Here is a 23,561-nt window from a genome sequence, read left to right on the forward strand (position 1 = left end):
TTTTTTGACTTGTCAATGCAGGAAATGCCTGGGCTGGGCTAATAACCTTAATGACTCTGTTCCAGCAATTATCAAAATGCAATGCCACATTTAAAAGTGTAATTCAATGTGTGTGATTAGTCCAAAAGGATGCTATGAAAAAGGCATATTCAAGTGCATAACACACTATCCCCTTGTTATGTTTGCCACCCCCAGGATTAAAATCACCTCAAGCCTTCTGGGACTAATGTCTCTCAGACACTAACCAATCTGTTTTAAAAAAAAATTTTTATTCCTTTAAAAAAACAAAATCTTTAGAAAACTAAGAAAAACAGATGTTAAAGTCAAAGATGCCAAAGTCCACTTTGACATCTACATAACACTTGAACTTGTGTTTTTGCTGAAACATTCCTGGAAGCAACTGAAGGTTTCTGAGAGAACGGAATCTTCACATAGAGAAAACAGGGATACCACAACATTATTATTATTATTAGCCAAATAAAGAAATACATGTCAATGGCACAAATAAAACCACACAATGAACAATGAGCCTGAAGTCATGTTGTAATGTTGTCTGACAAAGATGTGGAAAGAAGTGGTAGAAAAAACAAGGAGGAGAGGATGTGGACCATCTAGTAGAGTAGTAGTGTTAAAGTACAGGGGGTTCCTTGCACATACTTGCTGCTTCTGCCTGACAAGAGTCTGAGGTATGAGGCTCTGTAGCGTCATTGTGCTTGTAGATTGTGTATCAAAGTTCTTCATCACAGGACATTTTCCCATAGTGCTGGTTGATATGATAACACGTGAGAATTTAGAAATGTTTCAACTGTAAGAGACAGCCTTCCCCTTAATACCTGTTTGTTTGAGGCTATAGTTGCTAATGATTATATTGAATTTACAGGATAAAGTACACTTAATATGTCTGATAATTAATTCACTGGGCATTACCAAATTTTTTTTCATATCTAAAGACATTTTTCTCAAATGAATTTCCAGAAATAAAAGTGTATATTATGATAAATATTAATACTGAAAAATAAAATATGTCAGTATTGTGATGGATCAGGATTTTTTTATTTTAAATGTATGCATTTTCATGTTACGTTGGACACCCCCATGGTTAGGGATGGTCTGTATCCTGAGAGAACCCATACCTTACTACACATTAAAAATCTGCATTCAGCAGCTAGCCATATTTCAACATGGTCAGTGAAATGACAGCGTGTTGTCTAAGTCCAGCCCTCTTGGGGCCACTCTGCCTCACTCTCATTTGGGGGATTTAACTTTGTGCTCCACCCTTGTGATACAGAAGGCGTTTATTTAGTCTGTTCCCGCTGTGGAAGTTATTCCCAGCCGCAGGAGGAGGAGAGCAAGTGACAGCCCGTCCTCGACCCAACAACCCAATCTGCTTTTGAAACAGTAGTCGGCGTGCTGAGCCAGTAGCTAACCGGCAGCTCTCCCTCTCTCTCTCACAGTGCGAGACCTGGGACACCGAAGAGGGGAGCGCTCATTCCACAACACGGCGGTCCTCCATGGCTCTGTGCAACGGAGACAGCAAGGTCAGTGGAGCGGGGGCGACCCGCTGCTTCGGTCCCGGGGTAGCCCAGTTCACCGGTACCAAGTGTTAGGACCTGATTTCTGGTGCCGTCCACCCCCCCTCCGGTTAATTACGGCCTGTGTACCCGGGGGGAAAGTTGAGAGAGCATGCAACGTTACCAGCAGTTCCGCTGTAGAGCAATGAGTACGCTGTTGTGCGCCTGTTGCGGTGTTACATTAACACGCTGCTCCTAGCTGCTAACCGCGCAGGATATCTCAATCACGATAAGCACAGTTCTCTCACACAGTTCCCCTCTAGGGTCGGCTGCCTTCGCATTGTGATGGATCCCTCCCCAGGACCCGTTTGGTCCCAAGCACCGCGTGGGTTTTTTAGCATAGCTCCGCTAACTTAGCCTGTTCCGCTCCCAGGACGTGCTGCTAACATGCTAATGGTGATTACCACTGTTTATACTACCTGCGACCTAGCATGCTACACGCGCTACGTGTTAGCTAGCTTTAGCCGGGATGTGCGAATGTGTAAAGGCAGTGCTGCTAACCGAGAGTGTTTGTGTCGTGGCCGCTTTGGCGTTACGTTACGAAAGTGACATTGAGGTCGTGGATAACGAGTGTATTTCCCCGCCTGCTGTCACACGCTTTGAGCTAACGGGACGTTAGCTGACAGCTATGCTAACGTCGTCACTAAGCTACGAGGAGCCAACTTGCGGTTAACGTTACCGTCCTGACAAGCGGAGCCTCTGCTGCTGTGTTATCCGCCGATTTAGAAAGTTTCCTGTGAAACGGTCGAGTTTTTGTATGTATTTTTTTACGTGATTTATAGTGTTGGAGCTGTCGTGATTGCCGATGTTTTAACGACAATACGAGAAGTTTGATTTTTGGGTAACAAATCTGAGGTGATGTGTAACGTTTGCACGCCTAATACAAGTTGAGTTTACGGCGGACGTGTTTAACCAAACCACGTGGGATAATGTTTATCTTTTATTGATAGATAGTACTTAGTCCCCGCATATGTTTGTAACATAAACATCCCAAGATGAACAAACGTTTAGTGTCAAAGTGAAACTGTAGACCCTACTCACTAATAGCCTTGTCTTGACTTGTGGGTTTCATGTGATTCTACTGATGGGTTTGACTGGTTACACCACGTTTCACGAGAGTGACTTTCTGTCTGCATTGAAACTCACATGTCACATAATCATGTTAGGTCTAATTGAGTCACATTTTCCACGGGGATGTCTGAAGCGGAACGCAGTTGGGTCAAAGGAGCAGTGGGTTACCTTACACCGACAAAATAGTGTGCTAGACGAAATCAATTGTGTGCAAAAGCAACCATGGGCGTATGCTTTTATGCCAGCTCAGCTCAACAGAAGCACTTGAATCAAGACAATGTTTTGTTTTTACTGACGGTGTGTGTGTGTGTGTGTGTGTGTGTGTGTGTGTGTCCACAGCTGGAGATCAGCAGCGCAGAGCAGAATGGATCATGTGAGGGGGCGGTGGCGATCCTGGATGCCGGGGCTCAATATGGCAAGGTGATCGACAGACGTGTGCGAGAGATGTGCGTACGCTCTGAGATCCTCCCTTTGGAGACCCCGGCCTTTGCTCTCCGCGAACAGGGCTACAGGTGAGCACGAGAAGCACATGAACCAGAAAGGATGGGTTCTTTTGCTCAATAGCATTGTTACATTATTATGTCAATTAATAAGCCAATCAATTTAGCCTTGATTGTTTTGTCTTTGTTCCCTTTCTCAGGGCAATCATCATTTCAGGAGGTCCTGCCTCTGTGTATGCAGAAGATGCCCCCTGGTTTGACCCTGCCATATTCACTATAGGAAAGCCTGTCCTTGGGATTTGCTATGGGATGCAGGTATCTATGCACGCTCATACACGAAGTAAGGCTTTTATAGTGATTAGGTAGACCATCCTTCTTCCACAAGGCCTTTTGGTCATGGAAACATTTGTGTGACACACATTCAAAAGGAGTCGCTACACTTAAAGTCCCGTCTACTCCAGGCTGCTGTTCAGCTCTCCGAGGCCAGCTGGGACTTCACCACCTTCTTCAAGGGCACTTTGACACTAGCTGAGGGAGCTGAGAACATTACTCGCTCAATTTTCCCAGCTTGCCTGTAAAATTAAAACCAGCAGCCATCAATTCTCTAGCACATTTCTCTAGACAGCTGGCAGTTTAACCATCTATGGAATCACACTGACGTGTCATTTTTGTGTCCATGTGTTAACTCTGGTGTGTGTGTGTGTGTGTGTTGCAGATGATGAATAAAGTTTTTGGCGGCACAGTACACAAAAAGAGTGTGAGGGAAGATGGAGTTTTCAGTATCGGACTGGACAACACTTGTTCTCTCTTCAGGTAATATCACAAGAAAATGAGGTGTGTGTTATGTGCGTCGATGTAAACGGTAGTTAAAATCGGCTTCTCAGAGCCGCACTTTCTTACACAACTTTGCATGTTCAACTTGATATTCTCTGATATTTGGTGAGAGAACATGGCAGACTGATGAGAAACATACCGAGAGGTTGTAGATGAAGACAGAACATATAAAGATAATTGGTGGGGGAACAACATGGTCTGATGCACAATGTGGGGCGATGATTAGTACATGGAAGACGCTGGCACTCTACAGAGGATCTAGGGCTGGCCAATAGAGCAGATTTATCTTTTTCTTTTTCTGGCCAGCATCCTCCCTTCAGCCGGTGTTTGCGTGTGCATGCAGCTACAGAGGGAGGGTAAATGCAGTACACCTGACAAAATTGATCCTATTGAAAATATAATTGAATGTAATCATCCTGACACCCAACCCTTAAAGTGAATATTTAATCAGTCAGCAAACTTCCAGTACCATCTCTTCTCTATAATAAAAATGTTGTGAAATGTGTAAAACACAACTGCCGCTCAACAGGTTTGTCCATTCCAGCAGTCACATATTTTCCTCTGGTTGTTACACAAATACTGCAGAGTCTAAAATAGATTGCTGCAGTCTTTTATTACCATCTGCCCCTCGTATTTAACTCACGTGCACCCAGTGAAAGCAGGCACACATTTAACTATTATATGCAGCGCTATTGAACACCACACATCTTCATCTGACGTCCGTGAATGTGTTTATCTCATCAGAGGCCTTCAGAAGGAGGAACTGGTCCTGCTGACCCACGGAGACAGTGTGGATAAAGTTGCTGATGGCTTCAAAGTGGTGGCCCAGTCTGGGAATATCATTGCCGGTGAGCACACGAGATGAGCTGTGGCCCTCATTAACATAATCTAATATTAGATAAAGGGGCATTCAAAGAGGATAAATGGCTGTTAACAGTCCCTTCCATCGTCTGAATTCCCCTCCAGGCATTGCTAACGAGCAGAAGAAGCTGTATGGAACACAGTTTCACCCTGAAGTCGACTTGACGGAGGGAGGCATTGAGATGCTGCGTAACTTCCTCTTCGAGATTGCAGGATGCACAAGCAATTTCACCGTACAGAACCGCCAACAGGACTGCATAAATGAGATCAGAGAAAAAGTAGACAAGTCTAAAGTGCTGGTGAGTAAAATTACACAAAATCTCATGATATTGTCTGCGTGTGTGTGTTATCCAAACCATTTCAGGGGAGAGAGATTAAAACAAAAGAAAAAAAGACCAGCAGAAAATATATATATATTTTTTTTAAAGCTATAACGGGAGATAATTTGACTTAAAGTCTGACGCTAAGTGTGAAGTGTAGTAGCTGCTCAGGAAGTGGTGAAAGCAGCAGCAGCAGTGGGAAGCAAAGTAGAACCAATTAAACTATCAAATTAAACCCTGTTTTATCTGGAAAGAGGTAGTCGACTCCCTGAGCGCCTTCAAACTGGGCTTCATCTCAGGGGAGTTTGAAGGCAATAAATGAATGTAATAAATGGGTTTAAAGCACAAGATTTATATTTAAAAAAATGATGCAGCCTCCTGTTTTTTTATTCTTCATCTACAGTCTGAGGGATGCATGCTTCACTATTTTCCCTGTACTCTGTTTAGCTGGTTCCTGCAGTAGCTTTTGGCAATATAGCAGATGAAACACTTGATAAAGACAAAGAACTAATGCAATGGGATGCTAACATAAAGATGATCCTTTCAGTTGTTTTAGAGCAAGACAGAGTAGCATATCCTCTCTCCGTAATCCAGCAGGCTCACACATTTAGCTCTAAAGAGGTTGGATGTCGATGCTCGACTATCTGGCTGCACAGTTGGTGACTGTTTCTGATGATTTATTCAGGTGCTGCTGAGTGGCGGGGTAGACTCAACAGTTTGCACAGCTCTCCTCAACAAAGCACTTAACCAGGACCAGGTGATAGCGGTTCACATCGACAACGGTTTCATGAGGAAGAGAGAGAGTCAGAGTGTGGAGGAGGCCCTCACCAAGCTGGGGATCAAACTGAAAGGTAGGGACCGAAGCCCTGGTGGTTTCAATGAAGTGGGGTGGTACAATAAGACTTTAGCAGTCTAAAGAGTATGTAAGAATGTTACAATTTATGGACAAAATGGCTAATTATTGAAGATAAAAGTTGCAACTCTGGATATTGAACTGAAGTATTGGAATTCTAAATTGTGTTGAAGAAGAAATGTTGTGTTCACGACCCAATTGTCTCCTCTTTTTAGTGGTAAATGCAGCTCACACCTTCTACAACGGAACGACAACTCTCCCCATCTCCGAGGAGGACAGGACGCCACGGAAACGCATCAGCAAAACATTGAATATGACTACCAACCCGGAAGAGAAAAGGAAGATCATTGGAGATACATTTGTCAAAGTGAGTTCTGGATCTCAATCAATTCCTTTGTGAAAAGTGCAATCTGACTTTTTTTTGGTCATACATCACACTTTATTTGAAACAGCCAGCTCGTCTGCCCTACAGCCTCAATACCACGCATTACATATTCATGTATCACACTGTCAGATCGGCTGAAGTCGTTACTGCACACATGTTCACATCTGCCAATACGGCTGCTTTATTTTGTCTTTAATTTACTACTTGGCTGTCGTGTCTTGACTTTTTGAATTTCCGTTGCTTCCCAGGTGGCAAATGAAGTGATAGGAGAGATGAATCTGAAGCCAGAAGAGGTTTTCCTGGCCCAGGGCACCTTGCGGCCCGATCTCATTGAGAGTGCCTCTCATCTTGCCAGTGGCAAGGCAGATGTCATTAAAACGCACCACAACGACACAGAGCTCATCCGCAAACTCAGAGATGAGGTATTGCACCGCACAGACACCAACTTCATCAGTTTCTGATGCGTCCTGATGCTTCAGAGTATAATTCCATCATGTTCAGTGAAGTGGATACATGGATCAACGGTGTCCTCAAGAGTTGTAATACATTCATACAATTTTAAATTGAATGCCAAATTACATTTACACATTAGAGTCGAGACGATTATTCGCAAAAATGGCAGAATTTGACAAATGGAAGCACAGTTTCTGCTAAATACCATCGCTAAACAGCACAGCTAAAGTCATTTTATAATGCTTTGAAGAACTGCATGATACAAGACTGACATTAATGCATTAATTTCAATGCTGAACACCACAAGTCTGTGTGAAAAGAAAATAGGTTGTTGCGGTGTAACCTAAAGCAGCACTAACATGCAGTAACCCTGACTTATTGGAGAACATTTTATGTTGTGTCCACACATTCAAGCATTATTGCTTGAACTCTAGGAGGATGGCAAATATCATTTTACTTTTTATTAGAAAATGTAGTTCTACATCAACAACCCCTGAAGAGGGTTTCCTTCTTAAACAGTGGTAGAGTATCTCAAAGGAGCGCTGAAACTCCATTCATTCATTCTCCTTATTAGTGTTTTACTGCTCATGCATTATTTTGTGTTTTTGTTTTTAAATATTTATTTTATTTATTAAAAAAAAAAAGCACAACTATGCAACTCCTAAGCATATCCCTCACTCCCATCCTGTTGTAATGCTGATCCACTCCTTTGTGATCCTCCAGGGAAAAGTAATCGAACCACTGAAAGATTTCCATAAAGATGAGGTCAGAGCGCTGGGGAGAGAGCTGGGCCTGCCAGAGGAGATCGTCTCCCGACACCCTTTCCCTGGCAAGTACATCATTGTGTGACCACTCTGACAAGCGTGGTTATTAATATAATGCTCTTTTGCCATCGTCTTCTTTCTAGATATGGCCATCTTTCCCTTGTGTATCCATTTACTCAAAGCTGGCTTAAAAGTGCATTTCCTCCCTGTTTTTTTTTTTTAGGTCCTGGTTTGTCCATCAGAGTCATTTGTGCAGAGGAGCCCTACGTCTGTAAGGACTTTGCTGAAACAAACAACATCCTCAAAATCATCACAGACTTCTCTGCAAGTGTCAAAAAGGTCAGAACAGTAAAGATGCTTTAGGAAATCTAGTGAGTTGTCGTCTGACGTTCTGGGTTTGGGGAAATGTCACCAAACAGGGTTCTTCCAGTGAAGGAATATCTTACAAATAGTGTGTGACACGTTGAGCATCACAAACTACTAATGAAATATTCAGTCATTAAAATGCTGTATGTGAGGACTTGTCTGATCTATTACTGTGAATTGACTTTCCATGCAGTTTTTGGCAACTAGGTTAATTTGTCCCAAAATACAGCACCCGAGAGGCCAAGTAATGAGCAGTGGCTGTTTTGTGTTTTTTTTTTTTTTAAGCCAAGAAAACAGTGGAAGCTATGCCTAAATACAAGTGAGAATACATTCGTGGCCCTGAATGGCTAATTATGGAGTTAATAATGTGCAACCTCTGCTGGTTCGTTGGTCACATTGCATCAAAGTCAAATAACTCTGCTGATTAAAAATGTTTAGTGTCTAGGTTGGGTTTGGTACCCTTGTTTTTCACTTTGCTGCTAAAGGAAGGGCTTTTGCCGCTCACCCTTTCACAGACGTTGCATTACATACCGTCACAAATAGAGACGGGGCTATTTTGCTTGCAGTTTCCGTTTTACATGGTGCTTTACCACCGTCTCTCCCCCCCCCCCCCCAGCCCCATGCCTTGCTGCAGAGAGTCAAGTCATGCATCTCAGATGAGGAGGAAGAGAAGCTCATGCAGATCACCAGCCTTCATTCACTCAATGCCTTCCTGCTGCCCATCAAAACTGTCGGCGTCCAGGTAATCTAGTCGGTTCCATCGAATCCAACCCAACGCTGTATTTTTGTGCGACTGTGTGCCCAGATACATCTTGTAAGATTTACAGTTTTAATCCACACATCTTGAATGTATTAATCTGCAGTCAAAATAGTTTCTATAATCTCTAATTTTGTAGGTTAATCCAAGCGTCACTAAGCAGCTGTTTTACATGTATGTAGGGTTCAAGAGCTGCTGCTGAATGTTCAGAGGCAGGGCAACAGTGGTTAACCACGAGACACACCCACCCACACAGTCTCTCTCTCTCGCCCTCGTCAAGAGAGGGATTTGTTACCACTATTGAGACAAGTTTTTTGTTTTACTAAGGGTGTGCTCTGTAGCGATGCATGGCCAACCCATAATTTTCCAGTATCTTATGCGGCGTGTTGCCTGGAAAAGGAAGGATAGTCGTGACTACTTTCCTCACCCAAACAGTGCAGTCAGCCAGTGGCTGTGTGTGTGTGTGTGTGTGTCTGTGTGTCCTAGTACTTCCTGTTTGCAGCCAGAGCTTTAAATTTAACCATAAACCTCAAATTGTGGGGCAGACTGTGGACAAACACAGTTAGCGTCTCTTGCCTGGGGCCCATGTTGGAATTGAAAACAGACGGATTTTGCGCACTCTATTTATAGAACCGTAAATGTTTATTTAAAAGGAAAATGTCTGGAAAAAGCCACATGCACCCACACTTATCTCAAATTTGTTGAAGATTTGTGTTCTCGTTTTATTTTTTTTGTTACAAATAAATGAAAACCAATAACTCTTCTGTCTCAGGGTGATTGCCGGTCCTACAGTTATGTGTGTGGTGTCACAAGTAAAGAGTCGCCACACTGGGAATCTCTCATGTTCCTGACCAGACTCATCCCTCGCATGTGCCATAGTATCAACAGGTAACACACACAGCTGTACTCTTCATCTCTCCTCAGTAATACTCCACATTAGACACTATATTCTATGGACCTCCATTAATTTATGTCTCCTTTTTCCAGAGTCGTGTATGTGTTTGGGTCCCACGTGAAAGAGCCGCCAACAGACATTACGCCAACCTTCCTGACCACAGGCGTGCTGAGCACACTCAGACAGGCTGACTTTGTAGCTCACTCCATCCTTAGAGAGTCTGGTAAGTGTGTATAGGACGTTTTTAATTTAGCCCTATGGATGGAAGCATTATACATTTATTGGGGAGGAGTTGTATTTCTTTTTTATTTATGAGCAATGTTAATTCTCACTGCAAATATGTGGTTTGCCTCTCTTTGCTTCTATAGTTTTCTTTTGTGATATGTACTTTTCCTGGTTAATTTAAGATGTGATTAACAGGTTGGATTTGAAAATAATTTTGTTCACATTTGATATATCAATGGTCCAAGTTATGGGCCACAATCCACCATACAGCTGGACATAATTAATTAATCTTGAAAAACATTTTTCAGATTTTATTTTAAATAAAAATGTTTTCTCTCTCGTTCAGGTTATTCCAGTAAAATCAGCCAGATGCCGGTCATCTTGACCCCCCTGCACTTTGACCGTGACCCTCTGCAGAAGCAGCCATCGTGCCGGCGCTCTGTGGTGGTCCGCACCTTCATCACCAGCGACTTCATGACCGGCATCCCTGCCATGCCGGGCAACCATATCCCAGAGGAGGTATGTTGGGATTCAGGCTCTCAACTAGATTTGCCATAATTAATAAAATATACTTTTGCCGGTTACAAATTTCCATTTAAAACATAATGAACACGTGATAATGTAACTCAGTGGAACCTCCGCGTGTTTATTGTTGGCTCCTGCTGATTTCAACACAGATTTGTTGTTCACAGTGTAGCATTGTCAGTGATTGGCGACTAGAAAACATGGACGCTGATATTTTTATCGGCAGCAAAACGTTAATATGCATGCAGAACCGTGAGGATGGTTGCTTACAGATCGCTTACGCTGCGTTCTACCAACCTGAGTTCAGGGATTGAGCATTATTGGCCCAAGAATGCTTTTAAAAGTTTGAATGTTTTGAGTTATTTGTCTCGTCTGTTTGCTCAGGTGGTGCTGAAGATGGTAAACGAGATCAAGAAGATTCCAGGCATCTCCAGAGTCATGTATGATCTGACCTCCAAGCCACCTGGCACCACAGAGTGGGAATAAACCGCAACATGACCGCACACACACACACACACACTGCACACACTGCACACACACGCTGCACACACACTGCACACACACTCGGCAGATATCAGAGAGGGCTGGTGAACTCCTCTCCTCTTCTGTCCTTCCTCCCTCCCTCCTCCTCCTCCTCCTGTACCTCCCCCTCTCGTCAACATTCCCATGGAAGGCAGACCGTACTGTGACGGGCGCAGATGCAAAGGCGCTACCACTCTGCTCTCCCCACAACACTCCTCCCTGGTCTTAATATTTTTTGGCGATAGGGATTGATTTAATATTGGTTATTGAAAATATATCGTCTTTTTTTGATTCCATGTACATCAATGTATTTTCTCTCTAATGATTAAAAAGAGGTAAGTTGCTGCTTCCTTTCTGTAAGGTCAACCATGAAAGGGAAGCGGCGAGAAGCTGTGAAAGTTCAGAAAGTAGTGAGAGTTTGAGCAATCGTTTCTGCCTTTTTTTTGTCGGACGTTTTCTTTCTTTTTTTCCTTGTTGTAGGTCTAAATATGCTCAACCTAAGACTATCCTCTCTATTTGATCATCTTCACTTTCCGCCTGTATACTGTGCTATGATGGTTGCTTGTTTTTCAAATCCAACAGGCAACCTATGTGACCAATCAATAATTTTTAAGCTTTTTATTTTGCCAAAAGTAGAATCTGCTGTAGTGATATGTAACGTTGACGATCTTCTCCAAACTCCAGTTATTGACGAGAGGGCTTGTGTTGCTGCTGCACCGCGTGGTGGCCAGCGGACAACCCGAAATCAGCTTCAGTATGATGACTCGTGTGCAGGAGGCCAATGTGATGGGCAACTTTCGTACGTGCCTGTTCTGTTATTTCTGTTTACTTCTTCGGTGTGACCTGGACTGTGTTTCCATAAAGGAGTATATAACACCGTTCCTCCTCATGCTGAAATATGTATGCTTTTTATGAAACACAGCAGGAGGATTAGCTAATAACAAAATTATAAATACATTAGAGTTTATAATAACCACATCGTGTAAATGGTTGTTGTCATTTCATCATTATTTGGCCTCCCCTTGTTGCTCAGGGGAACATTTTTGCACATTTTTTTCCCCTCACCCTTAATTAAAGCCTCGGTGCTTTATCGTTTTAAGTCGTGCTTCCAGTGAAAACTTAATTGTTTCTCTTTAGAGTCAAAGGTCAGGTTAAAGTCAACTGAAATGGAAAAAAACGATGTAACAAAATAATTCCCAAAATCAATTTCTTTGTATTTTTATATCGAAATCCAATATATTTTCCCCCCTGGGAAAACACGATATGACATGCTTACATCGACTAGTACCAACCTATAATGTCATGGCATCCATCCATCAATGAAGACTTTGTGACTTCATAGAACTCATGATCTTTTGAACAATCAAACTAAATTCCTCCCGCCTGCCGGTTCCATTTCACCTGGAAACCACATCACGGTTTGGGAGCCCGAGACCCCTGAAATACGTTTTCAGCTCGACTTGAAGCGTTCTGTCTGTTACCATCTCAAACATGAGGTCACTGTGTCTCAAAAGGCATTGACTGCTAAATGAATTCCCGTTCCAGCACATCCACAATCTAGTCCCATCACTTAGACCTCAGTGAATACAGAGCTCCGGTTTAACTGAGATTTAACGTGTCCCCTAATAGAGCCATTTCACTCGGACGCGGTGGCTCTCACGCCTCCAGGATTTGTCTTTGTGCCTCCCATCCTCTGGTATCTCTTTGACCTTTTTAGCGGCAAAATAAAAAAAATGATAATGCAAAATTCCTAACTCGTCTTAACTGCTATTAGTGTTTCTCCCTCAGACCGGCCTTTTCTATGTGTGCATTTTCTGTAACATGTCTTCATGGAAAATAACAGCTTGATAATATTGGACGCATACGTTTGTAGTAAGATTTAATTGCAATATCGATAAGATTAAGTTATGCAATTTAATGTCTGTTTATTTTGTTTTATAATTTGTATTCAACAACGGTCATTCTCCTTAGTAACGTGCCTCAAACCAAGCCACTGCATGCAGTTTCAACGATGATTACATTTGTACAATGGACAACTCAGCTTTAATAAAGATCCCCATATTGAAACGTCTCACTTCTATAATGAGCAATGTAATTGTTGACCTTTTTTTGCATAACTTTATTTGTAATATTTTTTATCCAGATATTAGGTTATTTTGTTTTTTCCCTCACAATTAAGTATCATTGGAGTGTGGAAGGTAAATATTTAGCAGAGCAGAAATGTTGCAAAGTCATTTTCTTAATACTATTCATAATGTTATGTAGATATGTTTTTACATTATTTGGTGGGGGGGTATTTTTGTTGTCTGTTTTGGTGAGGAGGCTGCTATGATCTCATACAGGTGAAAGTATAATCTGCATTAATGCTGCTTCAAATATTGATATTTTCGTCTTGTCTTTGTCACAAAAAGTGGTTTAAAATGATTCAACTTGCTTTCCGATGCAGCGTTTCATGTACCGCCTGTAAATTAAAGTTTTCTTTAGCACTGGAAGCGAGTGAACGTATAAGCCACTTGACTATTTATCTCGAAGTTCAAAATCTACAAAAAAAATCCATTAAAATGGAAAAAGTAGAATACACAAACCTATTCCAGTCATGTGCCTCTTTACGAATGTCGGCCTCAAAACAGGGCCTTTGAAATGATTACATTAGCATTTACTCCTAAATGACTGTGCGTAATTGATTTCTTGCAGAGCTAATCAGCATCAGTCAGGCGTCTCTCATGTGCCTGAGACGGATCACAAGGGTCCAATCACACGCCCTGAAAGTCATCGTTTATCACCAGCAACTGTTCTGAACCTTTACTTAGACTCCTGCTCGTAAACAGCCATATTGTTGAGACTGTAGCCGGGGCGGGCGGAGGGTCAGGTGTGCCTTCGTCCCCGCTGACTGCGAGACAAGAGCAGACAAGTTCAGTCACCCATCAACACACATGCAGGCCCACCTGGGGGACAAGCCACCATCTTGGAACAGTAGCTGAGTTGTGTAGAAGACTACAAGTTTCCACACGCAGCTGCCAATTAACTCTTTGCCTGTGGCAGTTTATGTTCTGCAGACGGAAAAACTGATTTAAATTTACAGCAGAACAGAAAGAGAAATTAAATGAGATATTTCTTTAAGTTAATTTGTGTGTGTGTGTAAGTTTGGAAGTCCATGGTCTCGTTAGTGCTCTTGTAGGGAGAAAATTTGATGAAATGCCCTCGTGTTTATATTTAGATTTTTTATTTCAAACATGTCAAAATTAATACAGAAAACAAAATATTCCCCAACTAGAAGGCATAGATATACACTTATGGACGGAGATGATGCTCTCGTCCAGCGACGTCCTCTTCCTTCTCCAGGTTTCCCCTGCAGCACATCTCCCCGGGGAGCAGACGGGGACACCTGTCACACTTTGCTGCTTCCTTTGCTGTCTGACACGGCGAGAGCGCTCCACCACTCCTTTCTGCATAGCATGGAAATCAGTTGCCTTTTGTTTGGATTGTGCTCCTTTCTTTTCCTTTGCTCGTCTGTCTCAGCAGAGTCCACATGCAAGCTGAAGGCCAAATTCAACCTGAGCGGCTACAAGGATGTGGAGAGGAAGACGGTCGTGATTGGCGGGATGTTCCCCGTTCACAAGCGCATTGCTTCCAGTGACGGCAACACTTCAAGGGTGCCGGTCTCCTCGGGGTGCGAGGGGTGAGTCGAGCTGCTTTATATGTCCTTTTCTTCATCAGTGTGACAGTGTTGGCTTTTAGCTTCTGTTAGAATGGTTTACACTCATCTTAGGGTGTATATATAATATATATATATATATATATATATATATATATATATATATATATAGAAGTGAAATTCTTTAATAATTTTTCAGCATATATGAGAGGTTATGTTTTATCTACACAGTGTGTTTCCGAGAGCCTCTAGATTTGACTAGAAATCCAAACGGAGCAGGGCAGCACCCCTGGGGCCAATTAGCCACAGTAGCACTTCTTATCCTGGAGACAGGCGTTTACAGTGTAATATGCAACAATAATCAGCAAGTCTGCAAACTGTCCTCTTGTGGGTAATTAAGGTAATGACATGAAAAGTCTGTGTATAGCTTCCAGTCATCAAGTATTGCTGTGAAATTCACAGACGCATCATGTTTCGTGTTTGCTACGATCTCTCTCCCACCGCCCCTCCAGGTTTAACTTCCGTACCTTCCGTTGGACCCAGACCATGCTGTTTGCCATCGACCAAATTAACAAGCGGCACGACCTGCTGCCCGACACCGACCTGGGCTACGTCATCTACGACTCCTGCTTCACCATCTCCAAGGCCGTGGAGGGAACCCTCACCTACCTGACGGGCCAAGACGAGGCCGTGCCCAACTACCGCTGCGGCACCGGGGCCCCTCTGGCAGCTCTGGTGGGCGCCGGGGGCTCCGACCTGTCCATCGCCACGGCGAGGATACTTGGTCTCTATCACTTCCCCCAGGTAGGCCTGGTGGTGAGGTAGATGCAGACAGCAATGGAGAGAGCAAGCTCATCACAGTCTCCTCCCTGTCATCTTCAGGTCAGCTATTCCTCCACTTGCTCCGCCCTGGAGAGTAAGTTCCAGTTCCCCACCTTCCTCAGGACCATTCCCAACGACAAGCACCAGTCCACAGCTATTGCCCAGCTGGTGCTGCATTTCGGCTGGACCTGGGTGGGAACCATAGCTGCCGACGATGATTATGGCAAGTATGGCATCAAAGCCTTCAAGGAGCAGGTGGAGGAAGCCGGCGTCTGCATCTCCTTCTCTGAGACTCTGCCCAAGGTAACGATACTACGTTGATCGTCTTCTTTAGAGATGAAACACAAGTCATGAACGGATGTTTAAAAATGTTTGTTAAACTTCAGGTGAGTTCACCGGAGGACATCCAGCGTATTGTTCAAACTGTAGTTGAGGCCACGGCCAAGATCATCGTGGTCTTCTCCTCGGACGTGGACCTGAGTCCTCTTATTGGTGAGCTGCTCCGGCACAATGTCACCAACCGCACCTGGATCGCCAGCGAGGCCTGGGTCACCTCTGCTCTCATCAACCAGCCCGGGGTGAGTCCAGTGATGACGGGGAGAGGGGAAGCTCACTGATTGGTTGATGGAGCACAATCTGAGCTGAAGTTGGCGATGTGCGTGTTTGTACCCAGGTGGACTCGGTACTGGGTGGAACGCTGGGCTTCGGGGTCAAAAGGGCTGACATCCCGGGTCTTCAGCGCCATCTACTGCAACTGGACCCCTATGCTGACCCGCTCACTGAGGAGTTCTGGGAGACGGTGGGTTTAATCATAAGACTCATTGGTCAGAGAAGCATTAGGGACTGTCTTCATATGCATCTCCACATACCAAATACAAAATCCACACATTTAGAGAAAACGTGTGACCTTATTGTTGTCTCGTAGTTGTTTAACTGCACGTTGGACTACGGCAAAGCGGTGAGTCGGGCGAAACAGAGGGCCAAGGAAGTGAACGGCACGGTGCCGAGGGCGGCGAGGGGGCTCCCCGACGGGCTGTGTACGGGCAGCGAGTCTCTGGCACAGCTCGGTAACACCTACTCCGATGTGTCCCAGCTACGGATCACGTACAGGTCAGCTCTGTGTCACTGCTTATAACGGCACTATTCTGTCTTACCTTCATGCTTCCACAGTGAGTTAGACATTATTACAGGAAATAAATAATGAAGATGCCACCCCACAGTGTGTACAAAGCCGTGTATGCCGTGGCCCACGCCCTGCACAACCTGGAGCACTGTGAAGATGGACGGGGGCCGTTTGTTGGGAACAGCTGTGCTGACATCACCAACTTTGAACCATGGCAGGTAAACCAGTGTGTGTGTGTGTGTGTTTATGTACAACCGCTGTTAAATGCCCATGTTTCACTCAGGCTTGAGTCTCTCTCTCTCCCTCAGCTCATGTACTACCTGAAGAACGTGCGCTTCAGAGTGCCGCACACGGACGAGGAGATCTACTTTGACGACGGGGATGTGGAAGGCATCTATGACATCATCAACTGGCAGTTCAACGGCAGCGGGGAGATTTCCTACGTCACCGTGGGGCGCTACAACGGCTCGGCGGCTCCGGGGGACAGGATGACCATCGCCAACGACTCCATCGTGTGGAACAACGACATGTTGGAGGTCATATTGATCAAGACAGCCGTTAATTAGATTCTTCTAGATAATGATAATGATCACGTGCATGTGTGTCTTTATAAATCTGTGTGTGTGTGTGTGTGTGTGTTGCAGCCTCCTCGGTCAGTGTGCAGTGAGAACTGCCAGCCGGGCACCAGGAAGGGGATCCGACAGGGAGAGCCGGTCTGCTGCTTCGACTGTATCCCGTGTGCTGATGGAGAGATCAGCAACTCAACCAGTCAGTATACAGCTTTCAGACATGATGGCGTCTTCCTGGACAATCTGTTGCTTCTGCTGAAATATACATCTTAGGAATGACTACATTTTGCTTTAATCAAACAAAAGACATAAGACATACGGCTCTACAAAAGCTATAAATGGCTATTTCCCTCTGAAAGCGTACTATGTCAGGTGTATTTCTGTTCTAGAGGACACTCGTATCTAAGGGGCCTCTTGCTCTTCATTTCTGGTTGAGGGTCATTTTGGTTTCACGGTTGATTCAGAGATCCTCCCTCTCCGCCAGATGCTCGCGCCTGTATCCTGTGCAGTTACGAAGAATGGTCCAACGATGCTCATGACGCATGTGTACCAAAAATCATTGAGTTCCTGGCTTTTGGGGAGCCGCTGGGCATCACTCTCATCGCCATCTCGGCCTTCGGCGCCCTGGTCACCATCGCTGTCGGGGTGAGACACGCCTCCTTGCGATGCCGACAAGATCCCTTGTTGCCGAGCTAAAACCTTGTCGTGTTTCACGGTTCTTCTTTGCATCAGGTGGTGTTCGTCGTGCACGGCGGCACCCCTTTGGTGAAAGCCAACGACGCTCTGCTGAGTTTCACGCTGCTCTTCTCGCTGATAGTGACCTTCCTCTGCTCCATCGTCTTCCTCGGAGAGCCCCAGCACTGGAGCTGCATGACCAGTCAAGTAGCCCTGGCTCTGGGCTTTGCTCTCTGCCTCTCCTCTATCATGGGTAAGGCAGCCGTGTTGATGCTGAGAGCTCAGGCTCTGAAGGCGGCCCGTCTCCGAGCCAAAGCAGCTGCCAAAGCTGCTAAGTTGGCCGCAGCTGAGGCGGCAGCCAACGGCGGAAGTCCTGATGTCATTGTCACCAACACCATCGAGAGCTATGACGCCTGTGCTAACCCTGAAGTCGACAGTCTCACCTGCGCCCACCAGAGGGCGATAGCTGCTGTGGCAACTTTAATCCAAGTAAATGCATCTTCTCACTCATCTTGCTTGACATCTTTCCTCTGACGGGTTCCTGTAGTACATGTTGCATTCTTCCTCCCAGGCTGTAGCATGCACAGTGTGGCTCGTCATCCTCCCTCCTCACCCCGTTGAGAACACCTCTGCCCAAAATATCAAGATCATCCTGGAGTGTGACGAAGGCTCCGTGGTCTTCATCTGTTGCATCTTCGCCTATGACATCCTGCTGGCTCTGCTGGCTTTTGTCTTTGCTTTCATAGCCCGCAAACTGGAGGACCACTTCAGGTAGGAAACACATGAGGTTTCCCTCTAAGGGGGACATGCTGGAAATACACAATAATGTTTCTGTGTTCTAGTAAAACGGGTTCTGAAATGGACTTTTGTCCAGAAAAAAAGAGAAAACGTATTGTAGTGCAAAGTTTCGAGGGATTTTTTTACTTCTTTCTACTTACACTTCCTCATCTTCAGGCTTTATGCAGACATCAGCAGTAAATGTGTAAAATTAGCTGGCACAACCACAGAAAAACACATAATAATCCATGAAATATCAATTTAATGAATTTAATTTCCACCTTTCCCATATTGAGTCTTATATTGAACATTTCTTTGGACACTTGAGCAGCGTGTTTCTTCCTCTGTCTTCCAGTGAGGCAAAGTGCATGACGTTCGGCATGCTCGTCTTCTTCATCGTGTGGATCTCCTTCGTCCCGGCGTACCTCAGCACACGTGGCAAATTCATGGTCGCTGTCCAGATTTTTGCCATCTTGGCGTCCAGCTTCGGCTTGCTGACCTGCATCTTCCTGCCCAAGTGTTACGTCCTCCTGGTCAAACCGGAGCGCAACAGAGAGGAGATGATGAGGCCCCGCGCCAAACCCCGTGATGGGACCCTGACCGGGACCTCGGCCTCGCTCGCTACAACTGCTACTGAGGTCAATGCTTCGATTGCATCCACTGCTGTTGATGATTAGTGGAGCTAAAGAACTACAGTTTGTATGAGCTGTTTACACTGTAAACTGAACTTTCCGTATCCATAATAATCTGTCAATGTGATACAAACTCGTGTAACTCTGTTAGCATAATACATTTAATATAATAAACATTATTTTTTTTTGTTATTGAAGAAATAAATACATGTATGCTCATGTTTGGGTGCTACTTTTATTGCTCTCTGATATTACTGTCTTCCTACAGTTAAGATTATGACTGCAGAGGATGCTGTTTCATTGCCATGCTTCCGTGTGGCCACTAGAGGGCCACCAGCTAAATTATAATGTATGGACAATAAGTGTTACATGAGCAGTGCTAAAGCTGCACTCATTTTTACATTTAATATGTTTTTATACTAAAACAGAACAAATTACTTTAATGTTAATGGGGTTGTCATGGTGACTGAAAATCTAGCAGCTAAAGAGCCAGACGTTTCCCCTCGGAGCCTAGAAAGTGATGAGAAGTTGAAGGGAAATATGATGCTGCATGAATTTTTCAAATAATATTCAGTTTGAGAGAATTGAGTTATGCTGGAATACGGGTGATGGATGACTCGGAGTTGACAAGATATGAGAGAGAGAAGCGCAGAACTGTGAAAGAAAAAAGATGTAGTGAACACTAATAAGGCGTGATATGCTGTGACCGTGCACGCTGATACGTTCTCTTGGGGACGGAGCGGTGGAGTAATGTGTTTATGATTTATTGTCAGCTGACGACAATCAAGTTAGAATGTGCACACGTGCATCACTGCACAGACGCAGTGCAAATGAGCCTGCGTTGCTTCTGGACCACTTTTGTGATTCGTTTTGAGAAGTTCTCATCCACTTCATACGCTTGAAGGAGTTTACATCTTCGGTGTGATTGATAGAGAAGCCAACGAGTTGGACTCAATCCAAATGAGCCAAAGAGCCAATGTCATGTTTCTATCCAGATAACTTTACAGATGTGAACTGTGTAGGAAACAAGTTACTTTGAAATGCTGGAGACAGAAACTCCCAAGAGGTGGTCCTGCTCTTATTTTAGTATTATTGTAGTGGATGGAACATTTCCTTTTCTTGCATTTCTCCACTCAGTTATTCCGATATTTTCTTAATTTGTCACCAGTTCTTACCACTCACAGTATCAGCCGAGGTCACCCACGCTGGTGTCGCAGGCAGATTGCTGTAAACGGAGCCTCATCGTCCTCAAACTGCTCACTGTGGATGAACGGTGGTGTTCATGTGAAAGTTGTACCTCACACTCTTTTGAAGTCCAGATGAATCGCTGTGTAGATCGTTGGGCAATTTGGGCTAATTAATAGTGACAACCTCCCAGCTCTGAAAAATTAATTTCCATTTTCCCAGATACACACTCTGTTTTCTATATACATAAATCTCAATGAATAAGATGCAGGTTATTTGACTTCAAAGGGGAAAATCAATCACCACAGTGTTCTTGTTAGTGCTGAGACGTAGAGATGGAGGGGAGGAACAGACTGTTCAACTGTGTTTCTGAAGTGAAACAAAAGACCTTCACTCTCTTCAAAACTAAATCTGTCAAAACCGACCTGCAGAGATCCAGAACTGACGGTGGCAGATGTTCTCTTTTGCTCCACATAGTTGTTTCTGGTTCAGTCTGCATGTGTTTGTGTGTCTGAAGCCACAACGTTACCTGCTTCAAATCTACCGCTAAAATAACCCAGGCTCATCCCGGGAAGCTGAAACTAGGCGAAGAATAAACACGACAATGGCATTTATTCATTTATTCACAATACTAATAACTAGTAAACTTGCTTCATGAAGGATTAGGTTTCCTCTGTGATTATCCAAATATAAGCCTATGACATTTCATGCAAAGGTAAATTATCTAATTATGCATTGAAGATTTTAAGGTGGAAATGATTCTACTCGGCTGTGAGAATGTTTGCAGTAAATGTAAAATAAGCCTTCTATACACCCATTATAATAAAATAAATGCAAGGATACATCATGCTCTGCTACTGCAGAGAGGGATGTATAGGTGGAGGGTTTTAAAGTTCTCATTAAAGTACGCACAAATGTATAATTAACATTACCATACTGATAATGAAGCATTAAGCCGATTACCTGAGAACAATCTGAAAGGCAGAACCTCATTCATATAAATGCATGCAGCATCTACTTAAAATGAATCATAGTGCAATCTAACACTACCACTGTGCAATGTGTGTGTGTGTGTGTGTGTGTGTGTGTGTGTGTGCCTGTGTATCAGTTTGCGTCTAAGCAGGGATTCAGGATAAACTACTTGAATGACTAATTTTATCCACGCTTGAGTTTCTCTCTTAGTGACGACAACAGGACAGAGAAGTCGGGTTCACGTTGCCTGAAGAAGATCGTTGGGCAGCGACAACATCCAGACGAAGTCCGATATGCAACGTTACCTGCAATCTCTGCCAGGTGATGTATTTCTAATATTCCACGGGTTTATTGTAGTATCAGCAGAGCGGGAGCTTTCAGTGACATGGTCTTCAAAGACACAGCAAACTGCAGACCGCCAGCACACTTCCAGTGCAACTTAGCTGTCGACCACAGGTCCTTTGATACTGTAGAGTCAGCACTGACCCCAACCCCCCCCCCCACCCTAGGCCCTGGAGAAACCTCCTGTGAGCTTTCAGGGTCTCATTACCCGTCTAAATAATTCAGGGCTGACACTCCATCGCTGATCTATTCACTTAACCTTTGAGGACACCAACCTGTGGGTGACTGCTTAGATATCAGCAGGATCCTCAGACCACACAGCTTGACCAGCCAGAGAACGTGGAGTCTCAGACGACCTCCATCTGTTGGTCGAACTGTGTGGAGGCCAGTTATGGATGATATGAGGGTTTTAGCTCACGTTGGCAACTCTGTCCATTGGATTGGATTGGCATCCCAACTCATTGGATATCATTATTTTAGCTAAACCCACTGGTTAGTCCTCTTTGTAAAAGCCCTGCATTGTTAAAAACATAGCATAATGGTTTCAAAATACAAAACAAGCACGCCGCTAAATACTGAGACTCTGCTTCATAAGACATGAACAATGCTGCTTCTTCCTGTCTTCCATGTATCATCAGATGTCGATGATGCTGACATAGAGCTTTAGCCTCAGTCTTTCAGCATGATATGGTACATGCAGCCATTAAAAGCATATTTAAAGGACCAGTGTGCAGGATTGAGGGGGGTCCGTTTGCTTGAACACTTAAATTCCGTGAGTGACTTTAGTGAGCTTCAACAAATAAGACCTCATTGACATTTCTGTCACCTTTGCAGTTAAACAGAAGACGATCTGAGTATTAAAATGCAACGCTCCCCCAACAAAGCTCGCTCTCATCCTTTGGTTTGTGCAAGTTAGCCAGCACTTTGCTTCGACAGCTTTTATAATAGACAAACTCTCTCCTTCCTCCTCCCCCCTCCTGATATCAGACTGACTATGGACTTCTCTTTGTAATCCACTAGACTTGTGTGAAGTCAGGTGGTGAAGGGTCTCATCGGCCCCCTGCTCTCCTGCAGTCCCTGAGTCCGTGAGTTAGCATCTCATCAGCATGCAATCCCTCTCCACCACACAAACGATGATTGAATGCATGCATCTCCTGGGTCCTTCCACTCACCTTCAGTTAATATACTGTCCCTCCCCCCCTCTTTGCAGTGCTTTTGCTTTTTGCTCTCTAGAACTCAAAGTCTGCTTGGAAGTTGTCAGGAAGAAATCCATACAGGTTCCCGGGTGTTTGTTTGAGTTGAAACTTCCAGTGGAACAAACACACACAAATGGAAACGGGCTGAAACACAAAACCCCACACAAAGAATTATATACATTCAAGCCAGTCAGATAGTTTCTCTGTCTGGAGTCTGATGACACAGGGAATGGTGTTAAGGAGGACTTAAGACTCTGAAACGGTCCTGGAGGAGTGTAAATATAGAGCTGTCACTGATACCAACCATGCAAATAAAAACAGACGCAGGAAGCAATAGAAGAACACGTTTCCTCTCATTTTGTCTGCATGATTTCTTCTTATTTTGTTAGTTGGCCTACCCATTGTTGGTTTTCTTTTTATCTTTTGAAACAGCCAATCAGAGAGGACGACACCCCGCTAGCATGATTAAATATTCAATATTGTATAAAAGATTGGGTCAGGGAAGATATAGTGATCAGACTTCGTGAACTGCTGGACTTTGTTGTTCGTCAGGGAAACATAGTCAGACCCAGACCTGTAACCAGTGCGACTTCGCTGTTTCTTCAATAAAGCTGACTTAGAACCTAAATAACTGCTCTTATAGCTTCATTTTGAACACAACAAAACACTCTTCCCATTTTTATTTGTTGAGTGGTCAACGGGTCTTAAGATAAAAAAAAAAAACATTTTCACAATCCACACATTGTTGGTCCAATGCAAGGAAACATTTTA

At 44.1% G+C, this 23,561-nt stretch overlaps 2 protein-coding genes across 2 annotated transcripts; both read left to right on the top strand.

Moving 5' to 3' along the window:
* Positions 1 to 1,359: 1,359 nt before the first annotated feature.
* Positions 1,360 to 12,913, top strand: gmps (guanine monophosphate synthase). The gene is made up of 16 exons (XM_084018717.1): positions 1,360 to 1,538; positions 2,982 to 3,154; positions 3,283 to 3,397; positions 3,798 to 3,895; positions 4,661 to 4,764; positions 4,883 to 5,076; positions 5,783 to 5,948; positions 6,166 to 6,317; positions 6,584 to 6,757; positions 7,512 to 7,617; positions 7,776 to 7,891; positions 8,535 to 8,660; positions 9,448 to 9,563; positions 9,663 to 9,793; positions 10,142 to 10,314; positions 10,705 to 12,913. Exons 1-16 carry the CDS (start codon positions 1,512 to 1,514, stop codon positions 10,804 to 10,806), a joined length of 2,073 nt encoding a protein of 690 aa, XP_083874843.1. The 5' UTR covers positions 1,360 to 1,511; the 3' UTR covers positions 10,807 to 12,913.
* A 1,360-nt stretch (positions 12,914 to 14,273) lies between these two features.
* vmn2r1 (vomeronasal 2, receptor 1) lies at positions 14,274 to 19,251 on the top strand. The gene is made up of 13 exons (XM_084018878.1): positions 14,274 to 14,521; positions 15,010 to 15,301; positions 15,380 to 15,622; positions 15,706 to 15,897; positions 15,993 to 16,118; positions 16,245 to 16,429; positions 16,540 to 16,660; positions 16,751 to 16,978; positions 17,087 to 17,210; positions 17,496 to 17,656; positions 17,744 to 18,175; positions 18,258 to 18,457; positions 18,819 to 19,251. The coding sequence occupies exons 1-13, from the start codon at positions 14,298 to 14,300 to the stop codon at positions 19,138 to 19,140; spliced, it is 2,850 nt and encodes a 949-aa protein (XP_083875004.1). The 5' UTR covers positions 14,274 to 14,297; the 3' UTR covers positions 19,141 to 19,251.
* The last annotated feature ends 4,310 nt before the right edge of the window (positions 19,252 to 23,561 follow it).

Source organism: Eutrigla gurnardus, assembly GCF_963514095.1.
Source record: "Eutrigla gurnardus genome assembly, chromosome: 10".
In the NCBI taxonomy this organism is placed as follows: domain Eukaryota; kingdom Metazoa; phylum Chordata; class Actinopteri; order Perciformes; family Triglidae; genus Eutrigla; species Eutrigla gurnardus.